At 43.0% G+C, this 24782-nt stretch overlaps 1 protein-coding gene across 1 annotated transcript in view; it reads left to right on the top strand.

Moving 5' to 3' along the window:
* The window catches only part of Rnf145 (ring finger protein 145), a 36056-nt gene extending 12867 nt beyond the window's left edge, over positions 1 to 23189 (top strand). The window contains exons 4-11 of the mRNA XM_048333984.1: positions 6470 to 6561; positions 9492 to 9727; positions 12687 to 12862; positions 14568 to 14708; positions 16250 to 16432; positions 18092 to 18239; positions 19157 to 19513; positions 21534 to 23189. Coding sequence (XP_048189941.1) covers positions 6470 to 6561; positions 9492 to 9727; positions 12687 to 12862; positions 14568 to 14708; positions 16250 to 16432; positions 18092 to 18239; positions 19157 to 19513; positions 21534 to 21899 — 1699 coding nt within the window. The 3' untranslated portion in view covers positions 21900 to 23189. The remainder of the gene's footprint in view (positions 1 to 6469; positions 6562 to 9491; positions 9728 to 12686; positions 12863 to 14567; positions 14709 to 16249; positions 16433 to 18091; positions 18240 to 19156; positions 19514 to 21533) is intronic.
* Positions 23190 to 24782: the final 1593 nt, after the last annotated feature.

Genomic DNA, 24782 nt, shown 5'->3' with positions numbered 1-24782 from the left:
TTACCCTCTCACTTAGCACTGATATTCTGCCACTTGAGCCATGCCTCCAGGCTTAGCTGTTTTGCTAGTTAATTGGCGATAGTCTTGTGGATTTTTCTGCCTGGGTTGGCTTCTATCCACAATCCTCAAATCTCAGCCTCCTGAGAAGCTAGGATTTTAGGAGTGAGCCACCAGTGTCCGCCTTGGAGTCACTGCTTTAGTGATCGAGTGAGTGTCCAGGCTCCTAATCCTCACTCAGATAGTTCTTGGATGGATGGCCAAAATGGACAGAAGATCAGGTGATGAGGCTCACAGTACAGATGATGGATTCATTACTTAGTCTGTGACCTTGGGTGTCACCAGGAAAACAAGCCTTATTTTCCTCTCCTATAAAATGGTATTCACATCTGCAGGGGTGACTGTAACTTTGAATGAAATAAAGAATGTAACATTTTCAGCACAATTTTTTTTTTTTTTTGCCAGTCCTGGGCCTTGGACTCAAGGCCTGAGCACTGTCCCTGGCTTCTTTTTGCTCAAGGCTAGTACTCTGCCACTTGAGCCACGGTGCCACTTCTGGCCATTTTCTATATATGTGGTGCTGGGGAATCGAACCCAGGGCTTCATGTATACGAGGCAAGCACTCTTGCCACTAGGCCATATTCCCAGCCCTTTCAGCACAATTTTTGACACTGAAGGTGTGGTATTGGGCTTTGCACTTGCTAGGTAGGTGGTCTACCACTGAGTTATGTATGCCTCCAGCTTGGGTAAATTTTATTTAGTGTTCATATATGCTATTTTTAATAATGCAGCAATGCTTGATATGAGGATTTGCTTGTGTTAGTAATATTTAAAAATGATTTTAAAGTGGGTGCTGGTGACTCATGTCTGTAATCTTAGCTACTTGGGAGAATGGAAGCATAATGGTTTGAGGGTAGCCCAGGTAGAACATTCAAGAGATCCTTTGATTGTTTGGAATAGTGGCACACAGCTGTCATCTTAAGCTAAGTAGGAGGCGGAGATTGGGATGATCAGAGTTTGAGGCCAATGGGCTGACAAGTTTGTGAGTCTCCTCAGTTCTTAGCTAGGTGCAGTGGTATAGGTGTGGTCATCCTGGCTATGAGGGGAAGCCTTATAAGTGGATGGCTGTCCAAGCATGTGCCAAAGCAGGAAAGGAATTGGAAGTTTATGGAGCTCATGGAAACCTGCGTATCTGCTTTTCCTTAATATATGCACTTACATAATTCAGCTGATTAAAATGAATCTGAGAACTTGTTTGGAATTTGATTATAAAATAGAATATAGCTTGCACTGTAGAAGAAGAATTAAACATTAGAAAGTCTATGGCTTCACTCAGTGTCATATAACCTTTTAATGTTAGTATTCTAACTAAACTCATTAGAATTTGATAACTCATAGTTCTTAATTTTTAAAATTACACAACTCTGCTTTTCATCCTGAATGATGTAAGGAATTTATTTTCCAATATGAAATCTAGTTCACCATTGAGACTGTCTCGAACCCAGGGAAAGAAAAAGCAGAAGTATGTCCGACCGACCATTCTTATGGGGCTCATGGCCATGGTTCCCACCTACAGTTGTGTTTTTCTATTGAAATTTTAAACTCCAGTATCCTCAATTATTTATCTTATTGTTAGGTTTATGAATCAGCTTATTAATTTTGTATGTCTGTGACCTGAATTCACTGCCCGCTGCACTGTGGATATCCTGGCTTTTGTGTGTGGTGGTGTTTAGATGCACAATTCAACTAACCAGTGCTCCTTTAATGAAAACTGGTATGTTTTTAAGCTGTATGTCAGGGTCTCCTCTTATCTTGGAACCGTTAGCATTATGACTTTGTTCGTTCTTTGTCATGCAGACAGGCTGTCCTGAGGTCTACTCACTTACCTGTCAGCACTTGGAACTACCAGAAAGTGTTCCTAAATATTGTCACATGTTGTCTCCTGGTTAGCTGAGATACTGTAGTTAAAAGGAACTGTTAGAAGGATTTTTTTTATCACTTATATACTTAAGTACCTGGGAGGTCAGAAAGTAGCTGGAGAGAAAAGCAGCCTGTGGAAACAATTTAAGCCTTGGGTAGATCAACAATTCAGGCGCCAACACAGTGCTAGTATGTGTCAGGTGTGGGTTGGGTGTACATTTTTATCTACGTACTCAAATATAAGTACTTGAACATCTTAGTTTCTAGGATCTCTGGTGTGGTAGGGCTTTTTGTTAGCTCGTATTTCAAGAGATGGAGGGTTCCCTGATTTGTTTTGTGTGAAGTTAGACTATGTTTTTTTTTTTTTTTTTTTGAATTAGCATCTTTTGAAAGCTTCCTGTAAGTGGGCATTGTACATGTTGTCTCTAGCTGGTCCAGGGACTGACTCAGACTGTTGTTCAAAGGTCCTTAATCACTCGGTGGAGTAAGTTCCTACTTTTATTGTTGCAGTGCCTTTATTATTTTTTTTGTAACTTGTATGCTTCTTTATAGCAAGAGTTTTTCTAATTGTAAGCTGTCCTTAAGTTCTTTTTCATAAGTCTTAAGATGACTCATAAATTTTGGGTAGTCCTATTTCTTGATCCTTCTTATTTATAGGCTTAAAAAATCACATTTATTTATTTATTGCAAACAGCTCTATCTTTGGGACTAACACCCTGGAATGTGTGTAAAGTGGATACTGAAATCTGTGTTAGCATCAGTGCTGTACTTTAGTTCTCCACAGCTTGGCACGTGGTGCCCACTGAGTAGTTTAGCCCTCACCGAAGTCACTACCCAGGTTCTGGGGCCAACTGGCTTTCCTGTGGGGTAGGACTTACTGGCTAGTCAAATGGAGGGTTCTGGAAACAAAGGTGATTGATTGAGTCTGGGGGGTGGGGCTAACTAGGAAAGGTGTTGATTTCTGGATTGGGGTGACTGGTACATAGATCAGGCTGGGCAGCAACAGGGAAGAAGGTCCAGGCATGGGGAGATCCAGAGCTCTTCCAGCGCCTCCTAGAGCTCTAGAGGAGGAGGATGGCGTGACAGTCTGTGTGGGAGGAAGTTGCTGAGCTTCAGGGTTGTGATTATGGCCTGCAGGTTGACTCTTTATTCTTCTGGAATGTAGACTTCCTTTGTGCCCCATAGTTGTAGAAATCACAAAGTAATGAGTATATAGAATGAAGAATTCGAAAGAAAATAAAAGAGAAGGATTTGAAAGTTAAGAGAAAGCTGAAAAAAACAAAGGACTGGAATATATGGTCGGGTAAGAGAAAATAGTTACATTAATACCTTATATAATAACCCTGTAAAGTAGGTGAAACAAGTATTATTTAGTTAACATAAATGAAATAAAAGCTGAACTCCTGAGATAGTAAAGAACCAAGCAGAGAAAAAGAACAGATTTTGGAATTTTTAGGGAGAGCTGTAGACTTAATTTTTTAAGATAAATATAAAACCTTTACCAGCCTCCTAGCACTTGGTATTTATTTTTATAGCATTTCTCACAGCTGTAATTAAGTATTTGTAAGGGCAAGTTTTGCTCCTGGCCTAGTTTGTAAGCTGTGATGCAGGGAAGGTGTCTCTTCTACTGCACGCCCTCAGGTCCTGGCAAGAGGGCTTGCAACTCTGTGTAGCAAACCCACAAGTTGAGGCCATGGTAATTTCCCTTAGAGGTTGGGTATGTGATTTTAGAATATAAGGTTAAAAAAAAAACTTCAGAGAAATACAAGCTTTTAGAAAGAAGATAAACTAAAGAAGACCATGAAATAATTAAGGAATAGTTTAGCAGTAAGAAATTGTACAGCAGTGTTGGGTTTGCTAAATTGCAATAAAACATTGAGAGGAAAAACATCAAACAGAGTTGAGGTGACAGCCAGGAATCCCATTCTGCTGTCTCCTTATTTTACTAACAGTGCTCCTGGGACCTTTCAATTGAGGTGCAGTTCATGCAACAAAAAACCAGCGCTTTGATTTTCAAGTGCCATACAGAATTCATGTAGCCATTACCCTTAACTAATTCCAATACATTTTATCACCCCACATTAAAACCTAGTACCCTGAAGTGCATTCTCCTGCCCCTCCCAGCCTTGATGACCATGGGTTTGCTTTCTGTCCTGCTTTCTTTTACATTCTTCTCTGGCTCCCGTTTTATCTGGGCCTGTAGGGGAAGGATATGCTATGGTGAAAACTAAACAATTGGGCTTTAGAGTCTCAGGTATCACTGGAATTGTACCTAGGTAGTTTTGGAACTATACATTTATTTCTTTAATAACATTTCAAAGACTAGACTAAGGATTAATGGCTATTGCATGCATAGTTCTTTTGGCTTTGTTTTGTTTTGCCAGTCCTGGGGCTTGAACTCAGGGCCTGAGCACTGCCCCTGGCTTCTTTTTGCTCAAGGCCAGCACTCTACCTCTTGAGCCACAGCACCACTTCTGGCCTTTTCTATTATATATGTGGTGCTGGGGAATCGAACCCAGGGCTTCATGTATACGAGGCGAGCACTCTACCACAAGCCATATTCCCAGCCTCCTTGCATGCATAGTTTAAGTTTCATAATTCTTAATTGGTTCTCTGTCCTAGAATTGTTTCAAATGGCTATTTTGTTACATTGGAGGATACTATAAGAATGTTAGTGTTACTTGCATATACAGACATTTATGCCTACAACAGGGTTGCTCAGCCACCATGTGATTGACATCTTAGACCAGATAATCCTTGTTTTGGGGACTCTTCTGTACAGTGTAGAATGTTTAGGCTTCATTTATTGGGCATCATCAGCATTTTCCCCTTTCCCCGCCTGGTTGTAAAAACTGTTTCTGATACTGCAAAGCATCTTCTGGGGCAAAATTGCCCACCCATGGTTGACAGTGCTGATTAAAAATCTTTCTGGTTGTCGGCGCTGGTGGCACACTCCCGTAACCCTAGCTACTCAGGAGGCTGAGATCTGAGGATCATGGTTCAAAGCCAGCCCCCGCAGAGAAGTCCCCATGAGACTCTTAGCCTCCAATTAACCACTCAAAACCGGGAAGTGATGCTGCTGTGGCTAAAAGTGGTAGAGCGCCAAGCCTTGAGCAGAAGAGCTCAGAGAGAGTACCCAGACCCCCAAGTTCAAGCCCTCGACTGCCAGACAGCAACAACAGAACAAAAATCTTTCCTGTTGAGCTGCTACTCCTACCCCATGACACTGAAAACGCTGTGTGTTAGTGGTCAGCAGAGGAGATGTGCTCCATTGTCCGCGGAACCAGCCAGTCTCAGACTTTTACAGTTGTCCCACTCTCACAGAATGTTAAACTGTACCTACTCCTTCAGTATTTTTAGTTTTATATTTTGAATGTTTAACAGTACTGTGTGGCTTGATTATATAAGGGCCATTCCTTGTTTGGTTATGCTATGCTAAAGGAATCCAAGTTGATTGCTTAACAGGAAGTAATTTGGTGGAAAAAGTAAATACAGAATTTGAGTGCATTTAGAAATACTTGAAGCATTCAAATTTAAAGTATAATGTGTAAAGTATACAACAGTTGAAAAGAATAGGAGTTTTTAAACCCAGATTTTTCCCCCCCTAATGCTTAGGACTTAGGACAACTGTCTCCTAGAAAGCCTACTTAACTCATTGCTAATAATTCAGGGTTTGCCTTTCTATGCTTCTTGCTTATACTTTCTCAAGAGTGTAAAAGGCTCTTGTGTATTTAAAGCTTACTTCTCAGCAATCATATGTTAAATAAACTACATTTAAAAAGCAATATTTTATGACCTAGTATTTGTTTCAAAATAAATATGTAGCCTACCTGAGTATTGGAATTCTTGTTACATATCCCCTATAGATTTTATGTTTTTTTTTTTTTGTTGTTGTTGTTGTTGCCAGTCCTGGGGCTTGAACTCAGGGCCCCGGCATTGTCCCTGAGCTTCTTTTGCTCAAGGCTAGAGCTCTACGACTTGAGCCACAGCACCACTTCTGGCCTTTTCTGTTTATGTGGTACTAAGGAATCAAACCCAGGGCTTCATGCATACTTCATGCAAGTACTCTACTACTAAGCCACATTCCCAGCCCCCCTATAGGTTTGAAAACAACATTTTTTAGGGATTGCCTTGCTCTGAGCTAAGTTTTGTAATTAGTTTGATATTTTACCTGTAACTAATGGAATATAATTGGGGACAGACTTGAGGTGGGGAGAAGAAAGGTGTTGATAGAAGCAAGTCAGAAGGAGAATTTAATGTGCTGTCACTAGATAATTTCAGTTAAGGAGAGATTGAGAGATAGTGGCTTTTATTGTGGGAATAAAGTCAGTCTCACTAGCCAAGCTTTGGCAGCCATCTCTACATACTAAAATTCAGCTTCAATTCCTTTTGTCTATATTTTATGCATTGAAGGAGATGAAGGCCATGAGTATGTAATTGTTTGTATCTGGGCCTTTCCTTAGGTACAGAAAGATAAGAATTAACATATGCTTTTATGAGACTACTGCTTCTCTCCCTCATCCAATGGGTTATTTTTTCTTTCCCCCTTTAGGGATTATGTTAGGAGTGAACTGGAGTCTGCCTATGAAGGACCAATGTACTTAGAACCTCTCTCCATGAATCGCTTTACCACAGCCTTAATAGGTAGGTACTGTTAAGGACTTCAAGTGTAAGTAGTCTAGCCAGTCTTACTATCTTATAATGAAAGTGAAACATAGGCTCTTTAAAATTATTCAAACACTGGATGGAAACTTTTCACGGTGATTCTTTTCAAGTACTTCTTCTCTCCCTTCCCTTCCTTTTCCTTTTTCTTCCCTCCCCCCTCTCTCTCCCATCTCCCATCCCCTCCCCCTCAGCATTCAGTGCTGAGTGTTGGAGGAGTTGTGGGTTACTGTGGGCTGACTCAGGCCTACAGAACCTAAAGCTGCACAGTCACAAGCTCATCACGTGTGGCTGCTGAGCATTTGAAATGTGGTTCTTCCAAATTAAGGTGTACTGCACATGCAGACTGAGCACTCAGTTCCCAATTAGTACAAAACAAGGATGCAGAATGTCTTTAATTTTTTAAATATGTACCAACTTTATGATATTTGGGACATGTTTGATGATGTAAAGCATATTGTGCATTAGTTTTTCCCTGTTTTTAGCTTTTGAGATGAAGCTACTAGACACTATATATATGTATATACATGTATATATATACACACACACATATATATATATACACACACACATATAATTTCTCATGTAATTTAGAACTAGTGATGGGCTGGCCTTTCCCCCTATGTCAAGTGATTCTAAAACAAAAATGCCTATAGGAGGTCCTATGTTAACTAATTCTTGAAGATTAGAAAGGAGTCTCAGAACCCACATGGGATTTTCTTAGGGCTTGTTCAAGAGGGTCTCTAGAGTGAGGAGAAGACTGCAACCTGTGTTGAACTGTGTTCAAGATTCTCAGGAATGGAGAATAGAGCCAAAAGCAACCCTTGGGAAGTATGTGCCAAGCACCAAGAATACTGCAGGGGAGAGCTAGGGTGATGGGGAACCTAGGGAACCCATAAAAGTGCCCAGAGAAGGTTAGTTTTGGGTATCTCATGTCTGGAGAGCAGAAGTACCATATTGTTATGAGTACAGCCAAGTAGCAACCATCCTACACCCCTCCCCTTCCTGTGCCTGCTCCAGCCCCGGGAAAGCTCAGAGGAGAGGAAGATGTTCCTAAGTCAAGGAAAAGGGAGAAGCCAGCCACAATTGTTTTTCACAAGTGCAGGTTTTCTGTCAGTAGTATGGCGGGAGGGGAGGCCTGGGCCTCCGTGAGACATGTCTCAACTCCAAATTAGTTTTGCAGTTTGAATATTACTAGGGGTCCACTGTGAAACCAAAGCTAGACAAGAAAAGCTAGACTTGCCTCCGATCGCAGTAAGGGCAGAAGAACAACTATCTGCATAGAGGCGATTTCAGAAGATAGCAGGAGAAAAGCTGTTAGTTTATGACTGGATCTTCTAAATTTCTACAGCCTTCTGCTGTAGAAATATTTGCTATGTTAGAAAATTATAAATTTTTTGTGTGATGCATGTACCTTAACATGACACATATTCTTAAAATCTTAGCTGCAGCTTGTACTGAGAGTCCTCTAATACAGAATGAAATCCATAAGCTAGTAAATAATATTTTCTTCTTTGATTTTTAAGTATGTCGCATTTCTTCTCCTATTTCAGCAATAAATGTTTCATGAAAGCCAGAGTAATTTGAATATTTCATGATTTCTCAGGGTTGCAAACTTCTTAGAGGAACTTAATAGTAGCTTCTGAAGTCCTGGGGTCCATTGTGACTTTGATTGATTCAGGATTACCAGTTGGGCTAGGCACATCACAAGCAAGCAGCTTGCTCTCTGGGAGCTGCAGGGGAGATTCCACCAGCAGTGTGACTAACACTCTGACAGTGTGACTCCTTCCTTCTTTGACCTGCACAGAACGAGCAGTCCTCTCTCAAAGAGATTTGTTCTGTGAGTCATGTTCTTCATAATGAAGATAAATCAAGCCTGTAATACCAGAGCTGAGCTCTACCTGTGCTGGCTGGCATAGATTTCTGGGAATCTGAGGGCTTAGGGGAAGTTTATGTCATGCGGAACAAGGAGATTTTAAGTACCATAGCTCTGAGCACAAGGAAGTAAGATATGCCAAAATGAGTTTGCTTTGAGCCTTTCCAAGAAATATTCTTGCTTTTACTCACCAAAACCACTACAGATTTATGATGGAATCACTTTCTTTTTCTGTAGCCCAGAACAGTTAAAAATGGAGTGGCTTTGCAATAGAACTGCATGGAAACAGTAGCAATTGAGTTGCTATAAATGAATCAGACATTTAAAAAATACTTTTCTCCGTGTTATACCTGCTGCTAGAAATGTCAAGAAGATCAATGCAGGTTTATGCTGCTGTTTTCAAATTCTGAAGAAATAAGTAGTCAGAATTTACGGAATTCTTCACACTGAAAATTATCGATCAAATCTTTCAGAAGCACCGATCTCCCAATGTGCTCTGTGTCTGGGAGGTCTCTGTCTCAGCAAAGGCTGAGAGGAGAGGGAGACACGAATAGGAAGCCCGTGGTGTTGTCCAGGGCAGTGCAAACACGTACATGAAACCTGTCCTGTTATAACACACAACTCCCTAACTTTTCAGAACAAATAAATAGTAAAGCAAGGGAAAGAGTTATCGTCACAGCAGGACCATATAGTCATGAGAAAAGTCAGGATTTGATTTTTGAGGTATTCAGTTCTTTATTATTTTTGCCTTCATTACAATAGTGAACACAAAATGAATGCCATCTGCCTGGCACAAGTTCATTTAAATCTCACCGCCCCCTAGGAGGCATAGTGTTCTTCTTAGCTCCACTTTCAAGAAAGCCAGGGTTTTTTGTGTTTTTTTTTTTTTAAACCCTAAAATTTGAGCTAAAATATTATCCAGGAGATCTTAGGCCCAACCTCCCCTCCCGATGAGCAGTGATTCTTGTTAGATTTGGTGGGTTCTGCACGCTGCAAGGGCGGCACGCGTTATGAATGCCTCTCTTCCCTGTTCCAGGTCAGTTGGTGGTGTGCACTCTTTGCTCCTGTGTCATGAAGACCAAGCAGATCTGGCTCTTTTCCGCTCACATGCTTCCTTTGCTTGCTCGGCTCTGCCTCGTTCCTCTGGAGACCATTGTGATCATCAACAAGTTTGCCATGATTTTCACTGGATTGGAAGTTCTCTATTTTCTTGGGTCCAACCTTCTAGTACCATACAACCTTGCTAAGTCTGCATATAGGGAATTGGTTCAGGTAAGACTGGCCAAACATACACAGGTAGGCAGATCCCTACATGAATATTTAAGATTTAGCAGTCACAGTTATGGCACCATTCTTTTTTACAGCTAAACCCAGCAAGTATTCTCAGCCCAATTAGGAGCATATGAGATTCTTTTCTAGGAAGTTCTGTTGAAAGAAGGTGAGGTGGCCTAGTGGCAAGAGTGCTTGCCTTCTATACATGAGGCCCTGGGTTCAATTCCCCAGCACCACATAGACAGAAAACGGCCAGAAGTGGCGCTGTGGCTCAAGTGGCAGAGTGCTAGCCTTGAGCAAAAAGAAGCCAGGGATAGTGCTCAGGCCCTGAGTCCAAGGCCCAGGACTGGCCAAAAAAAAAAAAAAGAAGGTGAGGTGGTGATTTTCTGGGAGCATACCATAAAGCTGACATTCGCATCTTGTGACCTTGGGACTGCCACTTTCTTTGGCTTTCTGGAAAGTGGAGCTAAGAAGAACACTGTGTCTCGTAGTGTGCAGTGAGATTTAAATGAACTCAGTGCCAGGCAGATGGCATTTGTTTTGTGTTAGCTGTGGTAATAAAGGCAAAAATAATAAAAACATTGAATACCTCAATATCAAATCCTGGGAGGCTTGGAATATGGCCTAGTGGCAAGAGTGCTTGTCTCCTATACATGAAGCCCTGGGTTCGATTCCCCAGCACCACATATATAGAAAATGGCCAGGAGTGGCCCTGTGGCTCAAGTGGCAGAGTGCTAGCCTTGAGCAAAGAGAAGCCAGGGACAATGCTCAGGCCCTGAGTCCAAGGCTCAGGACTGGCAAAAAAAAAAAAAGAAAGATCAAATCCTGACTTTTCTCATGACTATAGTCCTGCTGTTACTATAGCTCTTTCCCTTGCTTTGCTGTTTATTTGCTCTGAAAAGTTAGGTAGTTGTGTGTTGTAATAGGATGGGTTTCAATACATCCAGTGCTTGCACTAGCAAACACCACGGGGTTCCTATTTGTGTCTCCCTTCTCCTCCTCAGCCTTTGCTAAGACAGAGACCTCCTAGACACAGAGTGCATTGGGAGACGTGTGTTTCTGTTTGGTAACTGTCAGTGTGAAGCTCATCTTAAAAGTCTGTCTTGGCATGCATAGAGCTTCTCTTGCATATCCTGACGGTGTGGTTGGGACCTTAAGGAACAGGAAGCTGTCTCTCAGAATCTCCATATTCCTCCTGAGAGAGATGTTTGTGTCTACCTCAAGGCAGATCTTGGAGAACACTTTCTCTGAGCTCAGTGTCTTGGCATTGTTTGTGAGAATGAGAAATTTAACTTCCTCTTGTAGAAATCTCCTAGTTTATGACAAACAAGCATTTATTTAGTAAACCTTTATTGATAATACTCAGTATTTTTAAAAGTATTTAAAAAGTACTTAATTGCCATGAGACAAAGTCTTCCTTTTTTTTAGGTTCTCAATGCTTTTGCTGCCATAATGTTCATGTATCAAGGCTGTAACAGTTAGAAATAAATGACACACTGGGAAATTTGTGACTCTGGAAGAACTGAATATGTAAGAAATGGAAACTGCCAGACTTTTGAGTGGACTATTCCTTGAATGGAAAACATACTCTCCATTTTTCAGTATTCAGCATACCTCTGATTATAACTGTGCAACTTTATTTTGCTAGTCCTGGTGGTGCACATGTTTAATAATGTCAGCACTCTGGAGGCTGAGGCAGGAGACTGCAAGCTTGAGATGGCCTGGGTTTATATTGTGAGACCCTGTCTGACAAATAAGACACAGAAATAATTACAGCTATTTGAGGAATTTACTTTAAAAAAATTCCATTTAATTGTGACTGAATTGTAGGAAAGGCATTTGTTTTACTGAAGAAAAGATTTTAAAGTTGGAATATTTATTTTAAGTTAGCACCTAATCTCTAGGCTCTGTACACCTTATTAAGTCATCCTGTTAGGTGGAGAGAGCAGCGGCAGTAGCGGCGGCGGTGGTTGTGGTGGCAGCTAGCCTGGTCAACGGATGCAAGGCTGCCTCATGGAGCCCCGCTGGCTCGGCAGGGTCCCATTCCTGGCCTAGAAGCTGTATACATGGTGTTACATTTGACCATTAGATCAAATCAGATTCTGGGAATTGATTCTTGCTAATCAGTTTCCTGAGTGATTGTTTCATAAACTGGAAGGCTTAATTTATTGAGTTACAATAGATTAGTACTTTTTTTTTTAAAGAGGTATGCCTTGTTCCAGGTGTTAGTGTGGCAAACAAATTGAAAAGTTTCTTGATGAGTATAGTAGGAGAAAGAGAATTGATTTGTCTGGGGGAAAATGCTTGCTAACTGTCTTTGCTCTGCAGTACAGTGCATTTCTCCAGTGGTTAATTAACTCAGTCTTCCATTAAACGACTTCACATCTGTGACTAAGCCAGCAGTGGTATTACAAGCTTGTGCATCAGCTACTCTGGAGGCTGTGGGTAGGAGTATTGTGGTCTGAGGCTAGCCCCAGGCAAAACCATGAGACCCTACCTAAAACATAAAGGGCTGGAGGCAAGGCTCAAGTAGCTTAGCAACTGCCAGGCCCAGTGTTCAAACCCCAGTACCACAAAACAAAGAAGTTCTTTTCCAGTTCCCTTTTTCCTATCCTTTTAATCGGTATTTTATTACTCAAGCTGGTTCTGATTATTTTGATTAGACAGCAATGTTACCCTAGTCTCCTCCAAGTACATCAGGGGTAGTTGTCTTCTTAATCCAGTCTTATTCTGGCCCGACTGAAATACCGTTCCCTGCTTATGCTGTGTATAAAGTGCTAACCATAATGCAAAACTCAGTGCATTTTTCTTAAAATACCAACTGCTATGTGTAGAGCTAACTTTAAAGGAACTAAGCAAGAAAAGGCAACACTAATTAATCTTTGCTTTAGATTAAACTGGCTAATGCCTGGAAGTGTCCACTGAAGGTGACAGGATGTCCTCTGTCTTATTTTCTCAGGTAGTGGAGGTGTACGGCCTTCTCGCCTTGGGGATGTCCTTGTGGAACCAGCTGGTCGTCCCTGTGCTTTTCATGGTTTTCTGGCTTGTCCTGTTTGCTCTTCAGATTTACTCCTATTTCAGCACCCGAGATCAGCCTGCATCACGGGAGAGGCTGCTTTTCCTTTTTCTGACAAGGTAATTTACAAGAGCCTGGTACTGTATATAACCTTGAGAAACCCTTATCTAGAATGGTAAGTTTTGCATGTTTTATTAGTGAGGTAGCACCACTTCATAGTTTTATTAGGTCAGATTGTCATTCAGTGGGGACGTAGGTCTGACTGTGCAGTGATGTGCTAGTGGAAGCATGCGAGGTGTGTTTGGTTCACTAGGGACCCAGGACAGCCAATGATACATAGAAAGGACACAGCAGAGTTTTAAAATTACTTCTTAGATGTTGGGTTACAACATTGCGTAGGAGGAAAATACATTATAGAAATATTATTGTGCATTAAGTCTTCTGAACTCTCCTTACATTGCAAATCCTAGCAACCCTAAGGGAAGAGAGGCACCATTGTAGCTGAGGGCGTATACCAAGAGAAACATGCCCCAGGCGCATGGTCACCTGAGCCAGAGTGTTGCTCTGACCCTGTAACCCTCCCAAACCTCTGACTTCACTCTGAAACGTGGCTCTACCCTCAGATGTCCAGTGCTTGGATTCAATTCAGATCAGAGTCAAATAGCTGAGGACTGCATTGTGACACTTAACTGTTCAAGCCAAAAGAGAAATGGGGATTTTTAAGACTTAGTTGTTTTTTTGATGATTATGTATGTCATTTTGAGTCCTTTTCTCATTTTTACTGTAAGCTCAGGTAGGCCTGCATTTGTCATTTGTTGCGAGTATGAATCTCCGTCTCTCAGAATCTTGGTTACCTGGCTCCTTGTCACTTTGGAAGGCAAGGAAGAAAACCCATCTTCCTGGAAGTGGGGGAGGCCGTGGAGTCTTGAGATCCAGATGGAGGGGGCTTTTGCTTCCAGTGTCTATGTGAAGGGGTGAGGGACCTGTTAAGTTGACTTATATAATACTAGCTTTTAGATTTGGGGGTTAGAGGTGTGGCTCAATTGGTAAAATGCCCACCAATGAGCGAAAGCATCAGGTACTAAGTTTGAGTCCCTATTTCGGGAAGAAAAAAGGTTATAGACAATTTTAACCTGTATTATATAACAGTTTACATGTGTGTACAGCGCACAGTTGAGTCAGTAATCTGTTTCACTAGTACATGATAGTGCATATATATAAAGTACAATATGAGTTAATGTCACTACTGTGTTGACTGAAAATATTTTAAGGCCTAAGGGATCTTCCATTGCTAGGATTTGCAATGTAATCTTTAGGCAGACTTTTTAAAGTGAGTGAAATGGGAGTGTAGTGCTGTTTGTGATTGGAGGGCGCCTGGCAGGGCCGCCCTGCCCTGGGACAGTGCAGCTTAACCAGGACGACTAGAATAAGCAGTGATATTAGCAGTACAGTCAGACAAGGAGAACAGTTGACATCTTTTCAGAAGAAACCACACAGGTCTTGCTATTTACCCACCTGCTAACTATATGTTGTTTGAGGTTTGAACTAGATTTAAGCTCTGAATTTTACTGCATTTGAAGATGGCAGATAATTAAGAAAAAATAAAGTCTTTTTTCAGTTAAAATTCTATGTGCTAGATATTTGCCAGAGAAGTAGAAAAACAGAATTGTGACTAGTAACAGCATGGCTTAAATTATTCATGGCATAATTGGGTGGTTTTATCTCAGATTTTGGTTTGAGATGATTTAATAAAGCTTGGGTTTGTAGACTTGCAATGTTTTTTATTCCAAATGGGATGGCTATTGAGTCCCCCCTCTTTTCCAGCATTGCCGAGTGCTGCAGCACCCCGTACTCCCTGCTGGGCCTGGTCTTCACGGTCTCATTTGTTGCCTTGGGTGTCCTTACACTCTGCAAGTTTTACCTGCAGGGTTATCGGGCTTTTGTGAATGATCCTGCCATGAATAGGTACGTCATTTACTGAGTGCATGGAAATCCAGCAGGCAGCTTGAAGATATAATGAATTTCTTTTGTTGATGAATTTAATCAGGAAAAATGTAACATACTCATCTATTTCTTTTTTTTGGCCAGTCCTGGGGCTTGGACTCAGGGCCTGAGCACTGTCCCTGGCTTCTTTTTGCTCAAGGCTAGCACTCTGCCACTTGAGCCACAGCGCCACTTCTGGCCATTTTCTGTATATGTGGTGCTGGGGAATTGAACCCAGGGCCTCATGTATACGAGGCAAGCCCTCTTGCCACTAGGCCATATCCCCAGCCCCTCATCATCTGTTTCTAATCTTATGCCTTATCATCCCTCCTCTGTTATCAATCAAGCTGCAGTGTTTAGAGGAAATCCCAGATATCTTTTACTCTAAATTTTATCTTTTGCTCTAATTTTAATCTGTAAAATTTTTAACTCATTCTTGATCCATTAATTCTTTGCTATCACATATCCAGTTGCTATTTTTCCCTCTTTAGTTTTCTGTCACTTTGCTCAACTAGGATCCAGGTAAGACCCACACTGTGTTGGTGGCTGTGTCTCCCAAGTCTCCTAGATAGATAGGATGAATCCCTTCTAGTTCTGCTTCCCCTGCTTTTATTGGTTGGGACACTGGGTCTTTTGTCCTGCAGGTTTTCAGTCTAGATTTTGCAAAGTGCTCCTGCGGTATCACAGAATACCTTCCACTGTTGTCTTTTTTTCTTTTTGGGCCTGGGCACTGTCCTTCAGCTTTTTTTTTTACTCGAGGCTGACTCTCTACCTCGAGCTACACACCCATTTCCGGTGTTTTGGTAATTAATTATAAATGTGGACTTTTCCTGCCCAATCTAGCATTAAACCCTAGCCTCAGATACTGGCATATTCTGAATGTCTAGTGTTACAGGTTGAGCCAACAATACGTGGCTTTGAATGTCCAAACATGGAGTTATTACCAGTAGGATTATGAAAGCACTTCACTGTTGGGGGTGCCCATTTTCTCTCACATTGTTCTACATGTCAAATATCTGTGAATGTAGAATTTTAAAAACTTGCCAGACTTTGCTAGTTTCTTATTTGTGTGTGCAAGTTCTTTATAAGTCAAGCCAGTAGATTGCATGCATATGACTATTCGTGAAAATTAAATTTCAAAAAATACTTGTATTTATCTTGTGTCTACTGGTTCTTGTGGTTTTTTTTTTGTTTGTTTTAAGAAATGCTTTCCTCTCTAAGCCTAACATAGGGCCCCTATTATGTCTAATTGCATCTTTTACATAATGAAATGTAGTGGTGGAGTTACAGGTAAAATTCTGTGGATATCTGAGAATAGCAGAAGTGCCTGGCTCATTACACACTGTGCGTGCTCTAACCTAGCAGCGTGTTCTTGCACACATGGTGGTGCATGATTACCTGTCATCACACCCATGGGATAGGGCAGGAAGTTACCCAGCACACTGAGCAGGATTTCGGCCTTTATTGCCAGAACTGCTTTTGAGCTTATTTTCTTTCGAGTTCTGAAAGCCATTTTCCTGTAGGGGGATGACTGAAGGAGTGACCCTGTTAATCCTGGCGGTGCAGACAGGGCTGATCGAGCTGCAGGTGGTGCACCGCGCCTTCCTCCTCAGCATCATCCTCTTCATCGTCGTGGCCTCCATACTGCAGTCCATGCTGGAGATCGCAGATCCCATTGTGCTGGCACTCGGAGCATCTCGAGACAAGTAAGAACCTTCTGGATGTTCCTGACTTGAACTTCATTTAGTTGTTGTACTATCCTTTTCACCAATTTATTGTCTTAGGTTTAGGGAATGTTTATAAAGATGGACAATGGGTGGACCATTGCTATTAGCAAGTTAATTCGACAAGTTTATATTTTAATTTTCTAATATGAAATGTTTTGCTTTTCTACTTTGGGTTCTTCCTTGAAATTTTTTATAGTTACAAGTCACATGTGAGGTTGTGAAATTATACATTATCTCTTGAGAAGTTCAGCACATTTCATATTGAATGTCTAGTGTCAGAAACAAGGACTGTACTTAATACAGTACACATATCAAATGATACTTACTTCTGCTCTGTGTAATACTAGTTAAAGGAGAAGAAAGACATTAAGGAAAATGAAGAAAAGGAAGTTTAAGGGCTATCAGATAAAAATCCTGAAGTGGATTTGTGGAACATTTGCTTCCTTTGATGGCCTTTTGTGGCCTGAGGAGGTTACAAGGAAGATCCCTGATGAGCTCTGGGACCAGCTAAAACGAGTAGCTGGATCCAGGCAACACATGGCACCACAGAGATGGCTTAAAGGAATAAAACCCAAATGATGTCTTCAAAGATACTGTTCTGAGGACTTGGGAGTCATCTGGCTATGTCTGACCCCCAGGTGATGGTCAGGGTTGATGGGGCCATTTGAGGTCTCAGGTAGTAGATTACAGGCCCAGAATGCATATGGCCTTTCTTTTCATCTCCAGCACCACAGAAAGATAGGACTCCAAAAAATAATCTACCAAGGGGCTGGGGTTATGGCCTAGTGGCAAGAGTGCTTGCCTTGAATACATGAAGCCCTGGGTTCAGTTCCCCAGCACCGCATATACAGAAAACGGCCAGAAGTGGCGCTGTGGCTCAAGTGGCAGAGTGCTAGCCTTGAGCAGAAAGAAGCCAGGGACAGTGCTTCAGGCCTTGAGTACTAAGGCCCAGGACTGGCAAAAAAGAAAAAAAAAAAAAACCAACAAAACCATAATAATCTACCAAAAAATCTAATGATACTATTTCGGCTTATTGTTTTTGTAAAGAACTTACTAAGGAATGACTGATAATCCAGTGTCACCATGTTTTCCTGTTTTCTGTCTACATTGTGATTATTGCTATTGAAAAACACTGGAGTATTGCTTCGTGTAGGAGGTAGAATTGTGAGAGCAGATTACAGAGCATTCTAAATTAGCATTTCATTTCTAGGTCATCCCGTTTGGTTTGCATTCCCATAATCCGCATTGCCAGACCTGATTTTCTCCAGCAGTAGGGTGGCTGAAAGAGTTGCTTTAAATAAGCCTTTGGATATGTTTTAGATATTCTTTTTTTTTTTGGCCAGTCCTGGGCCTTGGACTCAGGGCCTGAGCACTGTCCCTGGTTTCTTCCCGCTTAGATATTCTTAATCACCATAGTTACAGTCATTTGAATTTTGTTTTGGGCACCGTTTCTCCATAGAAGCATTTGAGATGTTGAACTTAAAGGGTGAGCTAAGATAAATAGATCTATCTGAAAGTGACTTTTCTCGTGAGGAAGTCATGAGGAAAGTGTAATTCCCCAGCCATGACTGAAACATGACTAGTTGGGGAGCAATCTGCAGAAGTTTTCCCCTAATGGGCCTTTCCCTCTTCCTCCAGGAGCCTGTGGAAACACTTTCGTGCTGTGAGCCTGTGTCTGTTTTTGCTGGTCTTCCCTGCCTACATGGCCTACATGATCTGCCAGTTTTTCCACATGGACTTCTGGCTGCTTATCATTATCTCCAGCAGCATCCTTACCTCCCTTCAGGTGAGTCCAGGACAGCAGTGACAGCAGCTACTGTCTTGACTTTCCCGCCCAGGGAAAGAATGAACCTCTTCAAAGTCTCTGAGTTCATGTGGCCTGTGTAGGTGACCACTTCAACTGGAGGCAGATGTAATATGAATATCGAGTTGATTGACAATTACAAAAATATTAAAGTATTCTAGGGCTTGTGTGGAGTGGGTTTTTAAAAGTCAATGCTGACTTTAAAAATGGTTGTTTCACAACATAAATGTGTGACAAAGACACTGTATTTTAAGCACACAAATGACGCTGCCTTAGGAATGACAGACTCAGTGTAACTCACAGGTGGATATGTACATCCTCTGGTCATTAAGAAATGAAAGGAAATGTAGCGCTGGCAGCATAGGCCTGTTCATTTTTGCTTGTAGAGGTGGAGGCAAAGGCCCTCCATTGCCGAGGACCAGGGATGAAGGAGCAGTGTCGGGAAAGGTACACTGGGCTGGCGATGCATGGCTTTGAGTTGTATCTGGTACCTGGTTCGCTCAGCTCACCACCTCGTCTGCACTGCTGTCATTTTGTTTTTCCCGCGTACTATTTAGATTTTAAATGAGGCATCTGAAAGATTCAGAAATACATTGGGGGGGCTGGGGATATGGCCTAGTGGTAAGAGAGCTTGCCTCGTATACATGAGGCCCTGGGTTTGATTCCCCAGCACCACATATACAGAAAACAGCCAGAAGTGGCGCTGTGGCTCAAGTGGCAGAGTGCTAGCCTTGAGCAAAAGGAAGCCAGGGACAGTGCTCAGACCCTGAGTCCAAGGCCCAGGACGGGCCCCCCCCCCCCAAAAAAAAAAAAGAAATACATTGGGACTTAAAACTTGTTAAAAAATGTTCTTAACAACCACCTTCTGTCTTACTGTGTGTCTTTTTTTTTTTTTCCAGGTTCTGGGAACCCTTTTTATTTATGTATTATTTATGGTTGAGGAATTCAGAAAAGAGCCAGTGGAGAACATGGATGACGTCATCTACTATGTGAACGGCACGTACCGCCTGCTGGAGTTCCTTGTGGCCCTCTGCGTGGTGGCCTATGGCGTCTCCGAGACCATCTTTGGAGAATGGACTGTGATGGGCTCCATGATCATCTTCATCCATTCCTACTACAACGTGTGGCTTCGGGCCCAGCTGGGCTGGAAGAGCTTTCTTCTCCGTAGGGATGCTGTGAATAAGATTAAGTCATTGCCCATTGCCACAAAAGAACAGCTGGAGAAGCATAATGACATCTGTGCCATCTGTTACCAGGTAACTCGCCTAGCAGGAAGGCATGTGGGCAGGCTGTGCAGCACATCCCCTGGGACTGCAGCCACACAGTACTCATGCCACTGAAATTCCCAGGCAGGCTTTCCTCTTGGGTTGGGTGGAAGGGGCTTCAGAAGTTATTGAAGACATGGTAACATACTTCCATTTTATTTCTGAATTTAACTTTCCAAGTCCATCCAGTTCTAATGACTGTTTCCAACATTATTGCTCACCCACAAATAAAGTTAAAACAGGTCAGGTATATTTCACATTTATTCCTGAACACGCGCACACGCACATACACAGTACCTCTGACTTTCCCATCCTAGTCTTAGTGTTTCCAGGGTAGGGAAGAAGAATGGGTGTACTTCATGCAGGTAGAGAGAAAAGGTGTCCCTGTGGGTGGCTGTGTGTCCTTCTTTGCTGGGGTGATGGGGAGGGGCGTGCTGGTGAAGGCCACTGTTGGTAGGTGTGCTTGTGAAGCTGGCTTTCTGCCATGGTGGTGCATGTACCATGACGGCCTTGTATAACAGGTGGAAGACAATACCTTGGGGATGAAAGGCATAGAGTGTGGTCAGCAGTCTCCTATGAAGGAGGGTGACTGAGGAGCGGCTTTCACTGCTACACTTGAGTTGCCAGTAAGGCCAGAGATACTGTTCTCAGAGTCCCCTTTCTAAAGAGTGTGGGCCAGAGGTGGCTGCCAAAGGCTATAGCTGGCATTATTGGTCAAGGCAAAGCTCTCTTTCCAGAGCCATGTGGATAATTCAGGTGCAGCAATAGCATTCGTGTGTGTTGGAAAATACCTAGCATAAGGATTGTTTTTTAAAGGTAAAATACAATTACCGCTTTAAAAAAATGTGACATACTATTGGACACTAGCAAAACAGTTTGCCAGGGGTTATGGCGTTTGCGGGAATGGAAATAAAGTGCTCCCGAAGTTTAGCCTCTGTGCTTGGTTTCACTGCTTGCTTGTGGCCTCACTGTTTTTAGCAATGCACATCAGAAACAGATGAGGGGCAGTTGAGCTTCTGGAGCCAGGGCCGTGTGCTCCATCTGGGCGCCTGGGAGTTTAAAATCTTCCTTTTGCATTTCCTGTTGTCACATCACTTTCCTTGAGGCGCTGGGACTGCCTGCTGATGGCACACAGAAGCCAGGGTAGAATTGCTTAGCTTCCCAGCTGGCCGCTCTTCCTTGAATGGCTTTTTGCTTAAAAGTTAGCTCCAGGGCTTCACCAGTTCTTGACAAGGAATTTCTTGTTAGGGGCTTCAAACAGATCAAGTGGTTTATTCTTCAAATTTCCACATGCCTCCACTCTTGACTTCATGCCCTCAGCCAGCCCTCCCCAAATGTTCTTATGCAAGGAATGGTGCAAAGGGATGCTCCTTTTTCCCGTTTTTATCCAACTTGAGAGCGTAAAATTCACACATCCCACTTCAGGTGTCCCGATGTGACAGGTCTGGGGCGGTTGCTAGCGAATGGTTCTGATGCACGTGGATGGTGTATACAATGCAGACCTTAAACACGGAGGTGCACGTGGTTTTGATAATAAAGCCATTTCCTTGACAATACCCGGGTATTCTGTGGCTCAGTTTTGTGTGCCTGCAAATAATCTCATCATGGAACCCTCTGGCAAGCTGTGGTGAAGCGTCTCGCTGTGGGAAAACTGCCTTGGTCAGATTTTCTGAGGTCATCACTTGTGTCACTCGGAGGCTCGAGTACAGCCAGAGCTCGAGTGACACTGCGTCACCCCAGTGGCCGCGGCAGCCCTGAAGTGTTGCACAGCCAGCCGAGAAGGTAGCTTCTTCCTCATCTTCAGTTTTATTTTTTCAGTTTCTATAAGGGTTCTGATAGTGCCAGGGTTATGACAAATAAAATGAGTTTTATTCTAAGATCTGTGTTACAGATTGGTTATTTATGTTACAAAGAAATGCTGGAGCCAGAAATGGTGTGGGTGGCTAGAGAGCTCTTAAACGGCGCACACTGATGAGGTACCTTTTTGGCCTCCCCCTCTCCCCCCTTTCAGGACATGAAATCTGCCGTGATGACACCGTGCAGTCATTTCTTCCACGCGGGCTGTCTTAAGAAGTGGCTGTATGTCCAGGAGACCTGTCCTCTGTGTCACTGCCACCTCAAAAACTCCTCCCAGCCTCCTGGACTAGGGACAGAGCCTGCCCCGCAGCCCCACGCTGCAGCCGAGCAAGACCCCAGGCTCCAGCCAGGCACGGAACCCGCAGGCCAGGAGCATCCCTCAGGACCTGGGATGCAGGAGGATAATAGCGGGGACAGTCGTGGAAACACCAGTAGATCTGATAGCCAGGAAGGGGCTGCTGACCCCGGGCAGGAGCCCCAGAGTGGGACGGCGGAAGCGCGTCCCTCACAGTCAGTCTAGAAGGAAGGACTGGCAGCGACGTGGTGCCATGAAGGAGGCGGCTCACTGTGGAACTGTGCCCGGATCTGATGAGGGACTGTGATGGAGTCAGGCAGGAAGCTCCATTCTGAGGATCTGCTCTTGCTCTGGGAAGCCCTCCGAGCGGAGACTTGCCGCCGCAGCCCCTGGTGTGGTAGGAGGAGATTTGCAATGTATGTTCATCAAAATGTATTTATATGTCCTATGCCGATGCTCTATAGAGGTTTGCCAAGAAAATTCAGCCTCCACAACTTCACGTGCAGCCCGTGGTTTGTGAGGGATGCATAAAACCAGATTTTGAGTTTGAAAGGGGCTAAGGAAAAGAGGCTCAAGAGCATGAGGACAGTTGGGGGAAGAAGCGGAACTGGCATTATTATCCCTGTCTGTGGAACAAAATCTTTTCTGTTAAAAAAAGTACGAGCTGTGATCAGCCCTTTTCTCCACTCCTTTCCTCTCAATGAATTGGAACTCAGGTGGCTGTTGAGTTTTGTACACTGCTGCAGTGAAATCAAAGATGTAGAACACTGATTGTATTCAAAGACTGAAGTTGGATCACACTTGGATGTGCCGGGAGGGGAAGGGCTGATGGCGCATTCACGTGACTGAGACGAACTTGGATGTGCTATTGGGCTGGGGGTAGGGGCTGGCCCTGGGCCTGGTGGGTGCATTCGTGTGACCGAGAGACTCTTGAACTTCATGACAGAGTCCTCATTATTTTGTTGTATATGGAACTTTTGTTAATATATCGTATACTTGGCTGGCTGTGTGAAGTAAACTGAAACTCTTATGAACACTTTGGAGTCTTCTTTAGCAGAGGAGGCCAAAGTGGGAAGGGCTTTAGGGCATGGATAAAGCCCCAAGTGTACGTTCCAATCTTGTGTAATGTGTAATTCTTGCAACTGAATCAAAACAGTGTTAAATTATGGCAATACTTGCACTTTGGGAATGAGTACAAACCTGTATGACCACTCTGCAAATGCCACTTTAAAGCTGTTCGTAGGCCTTGCACCTTTTCCTTGACAAGGACGTGTCATATTTAAATTTTTACCTTCATCATGGCTACAGGTAGAAGGGGGGGGATTTTTTTTTATGGGAATTTTGATATGAAAAGAAACTAGTCATTTATTTATACAATAGGCTTGGCTCAAAAAGTGTTTTTCAGATTTGGTATTCCTAATGTGGGATGTTGACTTCATTTTATTTTAGTAGCAAATTGGGGTGTAGACTGACAGACATAGCTGAATGTCTTAATAAATCTAAATTTGAAGATAACTGGGTTTGGTTCCTGTGGTTTGTTGCTGCTGTTCTTGTCTAGCTTGTTGGTTCCCATCACAAAAGCCCTGCACTTGGAAACACTCTGAAGGGCCTGTTGGTTCAATCTCCTACACCAGAGGAGCAAACAGCTTTAATACAGAAGTCTGCTCCGGAAGAACATTTTTTTTTTTTTTTTTGCCAGTCCTGGGGCTCGGACTCAGGGCCTGAGCACTGTCCCTGGCTTCTTCTTGCTCAAGGCTAGCACTCTGCCACTTGAGCCACAGCGCCACTTCTGGCCATTTTCTGTATATGTGGTGCTGGGGAATCGAACCCAGGGCCTCGTGTATCCGAGGCAGGCACTCTTGCCACTAGGCCATATCCCCAGCCTGGGAGAACTTTTTAACAAGATAAATACCTCAGACCCACAGACTCCTCAGCACTTGAGGTGCCTGACAACATGGATTTCAGGCCTTCCTAGGCGATTTTGTCCGGCACGCTGCAGACCAGGCAGGAAACAAGGAAGACTGCTCCCTCTAGTGGCCAAAGAATCCTGCCAGCCCTAGCCCCTGCTCTGAGCTTTGAAAATCTGGTTTTCAGTCTTTGTATATAGTAAAGTTCAAAGATGAGTGTTTTGATGCCCTGATTTAAGGAACAAAACTATAGACCACGTTGGGATTGAGTTGTCCTTTAGGCTGAGGAGCTGTGGGAGGAGATCTTTTTCCAGTCTTTTGACTGAAGGTCATATGAAGTCATAAGGAGAAGTACTTGGGTATTTTAATACCTGTAGAGATTGCTTTGGTACCAATGTCACATCATTCATTATAAGATACCACATTGCAGACCCCAGCAGCTCTGTATGCCGAGTTAGATGAGCCTCTTAGGAGCTTGCTGGACAGCTACCTGTGGTTGTGTGTCCTTGTCTTGTAGGTAGGAGCGCCATACTATGTAGCAACAAGCCCTCAAAATTATACAGTGATTTTGAGAATACAGATTTATCTCATGCGTACACTACAAAAGTCTAGTTGGCAGGGATCCCCTGCTTGGTGAACCTTCCGGATAGTCATGCCAAAGGGAAAGGAGTGAACCACTGGACAACTACCTACTTGTTCTGAAGTGGACATTGTCACCCTTACAATCTTCAGTGAACCAGCCAAGTGCCAGTAATAGAGCTTTAGGTCAAGTGGTAGAGTGCCAATCTTGAGCAAAAAAAAAAAAAACAACCCCAAAAAACAACGAACCAAAACAAACGGAGAATGCCTAGGCCTTGAGTTCTAGAACTAGTACCGGCACAAAACACAACACATGTATACACATTCATGTGTGGTTCAAGTGGTAGAGCTCATGTCTACAAAAAGAAAAAGTTCTTTCTAGAAGCAGGAGAGAGCACAGTAATTCATGCCAACTAGAGAAGTCATTTCTGGAGTGTTCTTGTGTTGAACTGAATTTGGATATTGGACTCAGTGTTTCTAGACCAGGTGACAGATTTGGGACCTTCAGGCAATGAATTTTGCCTTGGCTTCCCCAGCATCAAAAATGAAAGAATAGACATCTGAATTAGTTGTTGATGTTTTAAAAAGATTGCAGATAATGCAAACTCAATTTTTATGTTCT

This window comes from Perognathus longimembris, chromosome 25 (genome assembly GCF_023159225.1).
Source record: "Perognathus longimembris pacificus isolate PPM17 chromosome 25, ASM2315922v1, whole genome shotgun sequence".
Classification (NCBI taxonomy): Eukaryota; Metazoa; Chordata; class Mammalia; order Rodentia; family Heteromyidae; genus Perognathus; species Perognathus longimembris.
Note: the sequence above shows the minus strand (reverse complement) of the source record. Positions and strands in the feature narration are given on the sequence as shown.